Raw genomic sequence first — 12,787 nt, 5'->3', positions numbered from 1 at the left:
CGAAATCTCGCTTCACTGTTTGAATGGGACGGGGCCATTCCATCAGTACTCTCAGTTCGTTGGTTCAACCTCAAAAATGGCTCCACATGCTAGCTAAGAACTAAAAGCAAGAATTGTAACGTAACTAGAAGATGGTTGGTCACTATCTGCTGTAAAGAGCCATTTTAAAGTAAGCAGAATAACAGTTTTTAATATTATTAAAAGATGGAGAGAACAAGAAACTCTCGAAAGAAAGCAAGGTTCTGGAAGACCAAAAATATGTACCGCTTATGAAGATCATACGCTTTTGGAGAGATTAGAAGAGAATCCTTTTGAAGATGCGAAAACTGCAAGAATTCAAAATAATATCAAAAGTTAGACCTTATTACAATTTATGAATTAACATATATATAATCAGTTGTTTGTTTGTTTATTTTATTATTTGTCTGTCATAATAAATATAGTATAATTATGTAAATATAATATAATGTCAAACCAATCAAATACTCTGCTCAAAATGATCAAATATTAAGAGTCGTATCAGTTTTTCTAGGAACCAGCTGTACAATGTTTCTCGTCCACCTTTCGATTTTTTATCGTGCCACGTGTCCTACCCAGTTCACTTTCATTTGCTAAATTCCTCCAATTACATCTTCCGCCTTCGTCCTGCTTCTAAAGGATTGTAGAGGAGGGAAAAAATGAAGTGTTGTGGTATACACTTAACCTATTCGGTTTGAAGTTCTTGAATAGAAAAATATTATTTATTATTATTCACACGCAGCTGGCTGTTACAAAACTGACCATGCGGCGAGAATGATAGCCACAGAAACGGCACATATACAGCGGTGCAGAAGGCAAAGGGAAACCACTGCACTATTTTCCCAAGAGAATTTCTTCCCATAACGATGACAATTTCGGCAAGTGAAGATGGAATGTGTAGCGACCCGACTCACGCTCGGCGCCATCTCGGTTCCGGGTCGGATGGTGTGAAATTTGCTACCCGCTGCCAAGGTGTGAGGGATCAGGCACCTGGCAGAAATTGTGCGACTGAATCCAAATTTTCATTTAATTTAAGAAAATGTCAGCGAATTGGTACATGGAACGTCCAGGGACTGATCCAAAATCCTGGAGAGTTACACATAATTGAAAAAGAAATGGCAGACCACAATCTTTCGGTACTGGGACTCTCAGAAGCTCACTGGAGAGGAAAAGGGCATTTTAAAACAACTGCTGGCAACGTCGTCTATTTTTCAGGCCCAGATATCAAAAGTACAAATGGAGTCGCAATAATTGTACCCTCTAAACTTAACGACTGCGTAATTGGATATAATACTATTGATGACAGGATAATATCCCTTAAAATGAGAATATCCACCAATACCCTACACCTTGTCCAGGTATACGCTCCTACAACAGCTGCACAAGAAGAAGACATCAACAGGTTCTATGGTTGTTTAGAAGAAACTGTTCGCGCTATTCCGAATCGTGAACTCGTCATAATTTTAGGAGATTTTAACGCCAAAGTGGGGTCATCTAATGAAAATATTGAAGGAGTGCTGGGCAAAAATGGACTAGGACAGAGAAATGAGAATGGTGACCGTCTAGTGGAGTTCTGTGTAGAACAACATCTTACAATTACAAACACATTATATCAACATCATCCACGGAGATTATACACATGGCGCAGCCCAGATGGACGAACAAGGAATCAAATAGACTACATCTTAATAAGATCAAGATGGAAATCGTCGTCCATCAACTGTAAAACATATCCTGGCGCAGACTGTGAAAGCGATCATCAACTCTTGGTATTGAACGTTCGACTTCGTTTTAAAGTCCCCAAAAGAAGACCCCAGAGAAAAGTCATGTTTCTAAGTCCATCAAAAATCAATGACTTCCGACAAAACCTAGAAGATGCTCTTTCTTTAGACCAAGTAGATAATGACCCTGAGAGCACTTGGATCTATCTCAAAGATAAGGTAATCGAGGCTGCAAAAGACTGTGAGGCAGCGGTTTCCACTGGCCGTAAGCCATGGATATCCGATAATACGTGGACTGTGATTCAACGCAGAAAAGCACATAAAACTAGATACGGAACAAACGATGAATACAGAGCGTTATCGAGAGAAATCAGAAAACAGTGCCGCAAAGATAAAGCTGATTACATCTCTCAAATATGCAGAGAGATAGAGGAACATGGCTGTCGAAATGAACCGAGTGACTTATTCCAGAAGATCAAACTCCTTACCAGAGAGTTTAAACCTCAAACGTGGTCTGTAATAGATAAGGAAGGTAATTTAAAGACCGATACTGATGAAATATTGGAAACATGGCGAAACTACTGTGGCGAGCTATATAAAAATAACGAGGTATCAGCAGAAAATCAGTGGCCTTCTGACTACCCTAGAGAACCTACTGTCTTACTCGCTGAAGTCAAAGATGCAATTAAATCACTAAAGGGAAATAAATCCCCAGGCATTGATTCAATACCATGAGAAATACTACAGTTACTAGGTGACAAAGGATTACATATCATCCATTCTATCTGTGTCGCTGTTTGGAATTCAGGAAAATGGCCATCTGATTGGTGTACCTCAATTTATATCCCACTACACAAAAAAGGAACTACTACCAGATGTGAAAACTACCGCACACTGTCACTAATAACACATGCTAGTAAAATCTTGTTGCATATCATCAAAAACAGATTAAAAACCTATCTACATTACCAAACACCTCAGGAACAAGCGGGGTTTGTAAAGGGTAAAGGTACAAGGGAACAAATCCTGAACCTGAGACAACTCATTGAAAAGTCTAGAGAATTTCAAGTACCTATGATTATATGCTTCGTTGACTACCAAAAGGCATTTGATTGTGTAAGCTGGATAAATCTGTGGTCAATTTTAATAGAAATGGGCGCACCAATGCACCTGGTGACACTTATTAAAAATCTATACCAGTCTAATATAGCGACAGTACGACTAGATCAGAAGTTCTCAAACCAATTCAAGACCGAGAGAGGTGTTAGACAAGGATGCGTGTTGTCACCTGACTTATTTAACATTTATGGTGAACATGTCATGAGGATGGTTTTAAAAGGATGGGCCGGTGGAGTAACAGTAGCTGGTAAGAAAATCTCCAATTTAAGATTTGCTGATGACACTACACTTATAGCAGCAAATGAGCAAGAAATGTTTGATCTTCTGCGAAGAGTTGAGTACGAAAGCAATAGAGTTGGTCTGAAAATCAATAAAGCTAAGACAAAAATAATGGTGGTCGACAGATTTGATACTATTCAACTGACTAACATATTACAGGAATACCAGATAGTAAACACCTTTGTCTATCTCGGGTCTAGTATAACTAACGATGGTAACTGTGAAGCAGAAGTTCGGAGACGTATTGGTATGGCAAAAAATGCGATGAGTCGCCTAACTAAAGTTTGGAAAGACAGATCTATCTCTCAAAATATCAAGATGAGACTGGTGAATGCCCTTGTATTCTCAATATTTCTATGCGGAGCAGAGACTTGGACTCTTCGCGCATGCGAGCGCCAAAAAATGGATGCCTTTGAGATGTGGTGCTGGAGAAGAATGCTGCGCATACCTTGGACAGCTCATAGGACAAACGTTTCCATTCTAAACCAACTCAATATTAAAAAAAGGCTGTCCACAATATGTCTGCAACGAATTCTGCAATTCTTTGGTCACGTAGTTCGCAGAGGTGACGACAGTTTTGAGAGATTAATTGTTTCTGGAAACGTTCCGGGGAGAAGATCAAGAGGACGATCACCAACTAGATGGTCTGACCAAATAAAGCATTCAGCTGGAAACTCATTCTGCGCAGCTCTTAGAGCAGCTGAAGATAGAGACCAATGGAGAAACATTGTTAGGAATATTGGAAGAAATCACGATCCTCAGTAATGGGGAAACGACAGGAGAGAGAGACACACAGTTCTGTACCACTTGACATAATTATGGTAGTTATTATGCCATTGATTTGATATGAATTATTATGCCCTCTGTTCAATTTAAAATTATTACCTTGCTGGGATTTCAAAGTCACGAACCCAAATTTATGCTTTTCAAAACTGTTGTCTGGTGGCATGTCTAAGTTAAATGTTATGTTTATGTGGGATTATTCACAGTTTGGTTATAATGGCAATTAGTTACATTTTTACCTAAAAAATATTATAAAGTTGAATTATATGAATTATTGCACAAAGACCCAGTACCAACACAAAATAGCAATATGAATTATTCCACAAATACCCAAAATAATCAGAATTGGATATATCATAGCTCATAAAAACTTCCACCCTCATTTATTTTCTTTTTATTTCTATTCTATTTATTTATTTATTTATTTATTAAGCTGGCTATTATTTACAACCAACATAGGCAAGTACATACTCAAACCTCAATTTGTTGAATTTGATATACCATAAATTCAACAACAACAACTAATGTCGGTATACACATCTTTTTTCAACAATTAATATTTCTCATTAATCTTTTGAAAACGGTTTCCTGAGTGGAATTTGAAACGTCAAGTATTTTTTAGATAAAAATGTAATGGTCATTACAACCAAACTGTGGTTAATTGCTTAATATAAGCAAGGTTTAAAAATTTAGCCGTTAACAATTTTAAGGTCAAATGCCATTGCTTTAATTTTCGCGTATTCCCTGATGACCTGGATTCCTTACCAATGTGACACTATTATCTTCTGTTCAATCTATATATCAAAATTTTTTCTAGGTTGACTTGTCCTCTAAGTTTCGGTCGTCCACAGTCTTTTTGTCTCATCGGCCCAGTTAAATAATCAAAATATGTTCGGCCTGCTGATGGTGAATGACCAATGGAATCCTCAACAAGAAATAAAATGCCGTACCGAGCAAACAAGATAATCATCATCATCATCCAACCAATTCACGTCCACTGCTGGATATAGGTCTCTCCCAATTGTTTCCACACTTCACGGTTTTGTGCTGATTGTTGCCAGTTTTTACTAATTCGACTGATATCATCTGTCCATCGTGTAAGCGGCCTTCCTCTACTTCGTTTATCTTCTCTTGGTCTCCATTCCATCAGCTTTCGTGTCCAACTTGAATCTTTCAGCCTGGCGACGTGTCCTGCCCAGTTCCATTTGAGCCTGGTGATACGTTCTATAACATCTGCGATACCGGTTCTTTGTCTGAGATCTTCATTTCTTATTTTATCCCATAGGGTTACGCCCAGCATGGATCTTTCCATACGCCTTTGAGCAGCCCTCATTTTCGACGCTGTTGCCTTGGTTAGAGTCAGTGTCTCTGCTCCATATGTCATTAACGGCAACACACATTGGTCAAATACTTGTCTTTTTAAACCGATCGGTATACTGCTCCTAAATATGTCTCTCAAAACACCGTAAGCTGCCCAAGCAAGAGTTAATCTTCTTTTTATTTCGCATGTTTGGTTATCTCAGCCAATTCTGATTGCATGACCCACGTAAAAGTACTTTTCCACTAGTTCTACTTCTTGTTCACGTATCGCACCTTGAAAACAAAAGTGGCACTATACTGAAAACATCAATTTTTAGTTATAGCGATATCTGCATTACTTTTGACAAAACGCTCCTATTGCAGAGACTCCTGTTCTAATAGCTCGCATCGTTTCTCCTAGAAGTCGCTAGTGTCACTTTTGACTTTTAGGTGTTTTGTCAATGTGGTAATTTAAAAAGTGGCACTCTATCGGTTTCGTGTCGGTTTCCGGCGGATTGTTGAGGGAGAAGCACGTCGTTGTAAGTAAAAAAGTGACATTTTTTCTTTAGTGCCGGTTTTCACGTAAATTTAAAATGTTAAGTTTCATTAAGTATTATTAATAGTGTGTTTACTTTTACCAAATAAACGATTTTTCTTTTTAATATGACACAATTTCGTTTTATTTTTCTCTTTTTTTATCATTAAGGTAAATATTAACTTGACTTTTTATTCTAATAATCAGAAATTTTATGTAAAACAAAAGTGGCACTATAAGGAATTTTTTTAAAGATTCGAGATTAATGAAATTTTAAACCAAAAACTACATAAGAAAGCCCTGAAATTAGTCTATCCACCACCATAGAAAGAACCCAGTACCTTCTGCTCTATATACCAGTACTGGCAAGATAACAACAAAAATAACCAGATACGTGAAAAAAGACAGGAATAACACGAGCTTTCAGAACTAACAACAACTTAAGCAAATATATTAAGAACAATAAGAGCCGAAAGAGAAAACAACTACAGAGTGGTGTCTACAAACTAACTTGTGGTGACTGTCCGAAAACTTACATCGGTCAAACTGGCAGAACCATTGACAAACGGATAGCAGAACACAAAAGGGTTTTCAGCAATAGAAAACAGACACTTTTACATACACACTTCTCCTTCTAGATCATAATCATTCTTTTAATGAAGAGTTTCAAATTCTCCATATTCAAAATAAAGGCCTTAAGCTATCTTTATTAGAATCTATGGAAATTAATGAATTAAAAAATTACAGATATAATTCTGAATGACCAACTCGAGACAAACAGCTCCCTACTCCTCAACCTCTTCAGTTAAAGACTTTAACAAGGCAAACCCATAGTAAACTAAATCACTTGAGAAAGGCATTCTGCCGAAACAGCTGTAGTAACATAGTTATAATAAATTTTGTGGAAGTATAGAAAAGGAAAGTTTTTTATTGTTGGATAAAATGAACTTCCATCAAGTAACGGTCGAATCCATCAATTATTTAAAACGATTAGTTTTGTTCCTAAAAAAATGTCTTAAAAATCTTACAATTTTTTTCTAAATCAAATTTGTTTTTCTTTTAGGTCGAAGAGATTCCAGATCACACGCAAGTCCTGAACGCAAACATTCTCGTCTTCAACGTCAAAATACAGCATATGACGAGAGCTGTCTTCCTCCTGGAGGTTGGAATCGTCGTGGATCCCAACCACAACAACCAGCCCTAAGTCCTGATGTAGATGAAAGTGGAAGAAAAGCACGAAGGGACTCGCTAAGCCCAGATTCTGCTTCTAGAGGGGGTAGACGAGATTCCAGATCGCATCTTAGTCCTGACCGATCTGGAGACCGAGATCTTAGCCCTGTCAGAAGAGGCCGAAGGACTTTACGAAGACAATCAACAAGTGTAGCTGCAAGAACTCATGGACCGCGTTCTCCGGATTCTTCCAGGTGTGTGGAGATTAAATATAGTCCACCATTGTTCACTTTGTTAATGCTAAGGAAAATAGGTCTATATAAAAACGTCTTAAAAGGCTGAAATATTATTATGCCAATAAAACTTAACTCTAACTAAATGACAAAACTAAGCAAGAACTTAATTAGTTCATTCTCTTTCTCTTTTTATTATTTGCTCATTTACAACCAGCACTTACACAGTCAACATGATTTTTACATATATTTTTTAACCTTCAAGACTTTAATATTTCAATGAAAAAGAAAATTCTGAAATTTCAATATATCTTCTTTTTTGTCAATCGATTTTTTTCTATATAGACAAGGCTAAAACGGCGGGTTCGTTGGAAAAAATGTTCCCATGAGATTTTTTTTGCATAATCACATTCGTAAAACACCCCAGAATAAGGTTCAAGAAGTCGCCCACGCGAAAATTGGTCCAAATTTTTTTAAAAAATTTTTTTTAATCAAATTTTAAAAATAAATATCTTTGGTCCGTAGACCATATTTTTTTTAGGTTTTTTGGACCATTTTGGACAAAAAAGGTCTCTTGTAATTTTTCCGTAAAGTTGATCGTTTGCGAGTTATAAGCAATTTATATTTAAAAAAACGCGAATATTATGGCCATTTTGAACTCGGTTTGCCATTAACTCGGTTAAAAATTGTTATTATGATTATTTTTTGATTATTTTAACTTCCAATCGTATAGTAAGATATTTGATCACGTGTTTAATTCTGTCCAATCAGATTAAAATTATACTCAGAATTATCTACTGTAGAAAATTACCGATAAATTTTTTTTTTACGAGCGTGCAAAAATGTCTACTTTCGCACACGCGTTTTAGTTTAGAAGGTTTTACTTTTCCGCACGCGTTTTACTTTTCCGCACGCGTTTTACTTTTCCGCACGCATTTTACTTTTCCGCACGCGTGTTAATTTAGATATGTTAATATGGCCTTAAAGTAATTATAATACATGCAATAAACTAATATTTAGATATTATTTAGTAATTTATTTCAAATATATCTTATTGTGTTCATGTTTTAATGAAATTAACGCGAGAATTCGATGAAATAAAATAATTTTGATATAATATTCCAAAGTCAAATCAGTACACAATAACAGTGGTTTTGAATCGTCGTCATGGAAACCAAGATCGTCGTCATACTAACCGATTATGCTGAAAGTTTGGTTCTGACAACCTTGTCAAAGAATTAATTTGTGTATGTATTTTCGTATATAATATCACAAGAGAAAAAATTTTGCTGGCAATATTTTCGACTGGTATGAAAGTTTGTTGCCTGGCAATTTCTGCGAATTAAATTTTGACTTAAATCACGAGACGTCAGTCGAGTGATTTTTTCAAAATTTCATAAGCGAAAATTACCAAAAGGCAACGAACTTGAATGAAACCAGGAGAAAATTTTGCCGGTAAATAATTTTCTCTCGAATGATATTCGACAAGACTATTTCACGAGACAATTAATGCATTATATCAACGAAATATAATCTTTATTTATTTGTTATTACCAGACACTTTCGTGACGGAACTGTCATAATTTTGTCGCTGAGAAATCACGTCGCTACGGAGTTTTGTCAGTAGGAAATGATGCGTTGCTATGACGTTTTATCAGTTAAAACAGTCTAGTGAAATAGTCATATTAATTAAATTAATTGATTAATATTTGGTCATTTTTTAAAGACTCGTAGAAAAAATATTGTTCCTAACGCTTGCAGAAAGTCTTTTTTCCGCACTCGACTGCTTGCCGAACTCCCGCTTTGCGTCTTTCGGCAAACTGCAGTCGCGTGCGGAAAAGTACGACTTTCTGCACTTGTTAGGAAAATAACTATTTTAAGTAGATTTTTTCTGTTTAAGAGGATCGGTACGTATTTTCGGCTGCAATACTATTCAAATGGGGATTAATTTTTTTCGAATCCTGAGAAAACTAATAAGTATTTTTGAAAAATTTAAACGCAGAATGAAAGATCACGTTATTAGCGAGGGCCGAAAGTCCCTGAGAACTTCTATAATGTTTATTTTAATAAGTTACAGGGGTGAAAAACTAAGAGAAAATTTAGTGTGATTTTTAATTTCAAATATATCATTCAAAATAAACTTTTTATTTATTCTAAGGGACTTTCGGCCCTCGGTAATAATTTAGTCTTTCATTCTGCGTTTAAATTTTTCAAAAATATTTATTGGTTTTTTCAGGATTCGAAAAAAATAAACACAATGCCGTCGTAATATTTTCCAAATCTATCTTTGTCTTACAACGCACTCAGCCGAATATAATATTGTCAGCATATATTGTCAGTCAGACACTGACAATCAGTGACAATTTTAAATATTTGACATTGCATCGGGAATATGTTGAGTTATTGATTAAATATTATTGAAATATAGTGTATTTGATAAATAATTGATTTAAGACGTGAACTTAATAAAAAGTTATTTATTGTGTATTATTTGTGGAAGATCCAAGCAGAGAATACATCAGGATAATATATTCTGTGATCCAAGTATTTTGTTGTTAAAATGTTCAAAATTGTAAGCGTTCCATAACAATATATTATTAAAAAATCACTTTAACACTTTTCTTCTTTTCTCGATTGAGTATTAGTCTTTGTTGTACAAATAAATTATTACAATCACTGAATATATAGTTAGTGAAAAAATTATCACATTTATTAACTGAATTACTAATTTCCAATTATAAAAATAACAGTTATCCAAGAACATTCAAATCCCATCTCTTTAAATTAATGATGACATTTTCAAGTAGAATGACATTCTAGTAATGTTTACATATCCATACTAGTGTGAATTTTACTACACGTAATTTGCCGTGTAAAGACAGAAAAAGTAGGGATACACGTAAAATATTTGCGAATTATGTACCCATAGCCTTAATGGCAACCAGTTTAATAGTTTTGACAACTGTCACATTTAAGAAAATATTCGTAATATACGTATGAAAAAATAATCTTACGAATATCACACGACAGTAAGAATAAATAAGAAAATAATGCTTCATTTTTACGCAAATTTGTTGTCATTGGGCAATAGCCACTCGAGCTCTGCGGACTCTCGTGTCTATTGCGAGACAATAAATTTTCGAAAAACTGTCGCATTATTTTCAATTTATTCTCACTCTCTTGTGATATTATACCAGAAAATTAGAAAGTAGCTAAATCAAAGTTTAAAGCCTACCCTACATGATTTTAAAATGGGGCTTTAATTTATTACTAAGCTCCCAAGTAGCAATTTTTCGACGCATTGGTTGTCAGTACAAACAAATGCACTGTATACAACGTTGCCTGAGAGCATTTTCAGTTGTTTCGGCCAACGTCCCCTACCCCGACTGACATTACGATGTTACAACCTTTAGTTATACGGGCAACTAATTTATTACCATTGTGTCACAATGATTGTGACAACTACATAATATCACAGTTCAGTGTGGTTCAGTTTTTTCAACAATCACAACGGAGTTAAAAATGTTATAATGCTAAACTAATTTATGCCCTGGCCGACTCTGTAGTTGTAGTTGAGTAGTTATCTGTCACGTCACGACCCTTGTGTTGTTCTAGAGGTGTGACACGTTTGCGGCAACTAGGAGAAAAAGAATTTACTTTATAACCTTATTTTTTTCATATTATTATATATTTTATTTTGATGGAAATTTTCGATTTATTTAACAACCTGTTTATTTGTTTTTTTAATAGCTGGTTTCCATTCCATTGTTTTATCAGTAGATTTGAGATTTGATAACCTAATCTTTGTATCAGCTTTCGTAGACAGGGTTGCCAGGTCAGTTTTTACTCTTTCAGTAGTTTTGTTTTCACAAAATCAGTAGATCCTTTTTAGGCCATGTAAATATACAGTAATACAATGATATGCACATCCGTGCTAAATGTCCCAAGAGGAATTCCACTAAATTGGAAACCTAATTATTCCAAACCACCAACTGGTAATTACCATTTTTTAGCTAAAATCTACTAAATCAAAAACTAAAATATACTTAAGGATTTTTGGGATATATTTGGGATTTTTTATAATAAAAACAACAGCTAACTTAAGGGGATAGGCGCAAAATGTCGTCTGTTAAAATGTTCAATGTATTCTAAATGTTTTCATTTTTTGCGAATCCTTAGAAAACTAATAACTATTTTTGAAAAATTTAAACGCACAAAGAAAGATTAAGTTATTACCGAGGACCGAAAGTCCCTGAAAACTTCTATAATGTTTATTTTAATAAGTTACAGAGGTGAAAAAAAGAAAAAATTTAGTGTGACTTTTAATTCCAAATATCTCGTTCAAAAGAAACGTTTTGGTTTTTCTAAATAATACAGTCTTTCATTCTGCGTTTAAATTTTTCAAAAATACTTATTATAGTTTCCTCATGATTCGAAAAAAATGGTTCAAATTCTGTTGAAATATACCAAAAATCTACTAAAAAATATTGCCTACTAATGGTTTGTTTTTAACCAACAGGAGTGATTCAAATTTACCGCGCTGTAATGCTTGTTTGTAATTGGTCCAACTGCAGGCAAGTTTACTCCACTCTTATAAAATTTTGACACTAATGACATTTATCAAATTTTGACCCTAGTGGAATTTCATAGGTTAGTTAAGATATACCGGCGATTTTTTGTGTTATTCCTTTAATTTTTAGATTGTTAGTCTGCTTTTATATAAAAAGCAGTCGTTTTTAGAACTCTTTAGCGACGTATTAATATAATATAATATTCATGGATTACCGTTGAGGGCCGACATGATCAACCAAAAAAGAAGATGTATTTGGTTATTATTCTAGTGACTTTCTTAGGCGTGAATCTGCCTTTTAAGTTGACTCCTCCTGGTTAAAAAATAAACTATAGAATTTTTTTTAAAAAATATCAAAAATCTACCAAAAAAGTAGAAATCTACTAAATGTGGCAACACTGTTAATGAGAATGATACACTTTTGACACTGGTCACATGACCTCTGTCACCCAATAAGAGGGTGCGTTCTAAAATGGTTTTGATAGTCGGCGCAGCCGGGTTTGGTTGGCGATTGGACTTATAAGTTGTCGTATCCGTCTAAGGTTGGTTATAAGGTATTTTTTAGTAATATTGGTAATATTGTTTAATGCGCCATTTTGGTTTTACTTGAGATTTTTGGGATGTAAAGAAAATGAAAACACAGAATATAAAAAACTCAGGCATTTTCTGATATCTTTAACCTTCGGAGTACGAAGACTGGGTCAAGCGTGACCCGAAATTCACTTATTTCTTAATATTTTATGAAATAATTTTTTTACAGATCCGATTGATCATAAGTTCTCCTTATTTGTTTCAATATATTTTTTCGTATATAATTCGTGAACATGCTAATTACAGTTTTTCCTCTACGTAACATCTATGATGCCGGGTCAGTCCTGACCCGGTTTTCGGATTTCGAAGAATATTTTCAATATGTTTGTAGGTACACGTAAATCGCAGCCGTCTCTGTTTACGGGTATACGTATTCAAATATATGGCCGGAGCGAATTTACCTATGCCCGTTTTCTGTAAGGTATTAAAATCTGGCCGCCCGCCGGAGCGAATTAGTATATGCCCATGG

The 12,787-nt window shown here is 34.9% G+C and overlaps 1 protein-coding gene across 1 annotated transcript in view; it reads left to right on the top strand.

Annotated features, from left to right (window-relative positions):
* Window positions 1–12,787, top strand: part of LOC114329260 (uncharacterized) — a 94,222-nt gene that overhangs the window by 61,119 nt on the left and 20,316 nt on the right. Inside the window, exons 6-7 of the mRNA XM_050653133.1 lie at window positions 6,818–7,178; window positions 10,908–10,910. Of these exons, the coding sequence (XP_050509090.1) occupies window positions 6,818–7,178; window positions 10,908–10,910 (364 nt within the window). The remainder of the gene's footprint in view (window positions 1–6,817; window positions 7,179–10,907; window positions 10,911–12,787) is intronic.

This window comes from Diabrotica virgifera, chromosome 6 (assembly GCF_917563875.1).
Source record: "Diabrotica virgifera virgifera chromosome 6, PGI_DIABVI_V3a".
Lineage (NCBI taxonomy): Eukaryota > Metazoa > Arthropoda > Insecta > Coleoptera > Chrysomelidae > Diabrotica > Diabrotica virgifera.
Note: the sequence above shows the minus strand (reverse complement) of the source record. Positions and strands in the feature narration are given on the sequence as shown.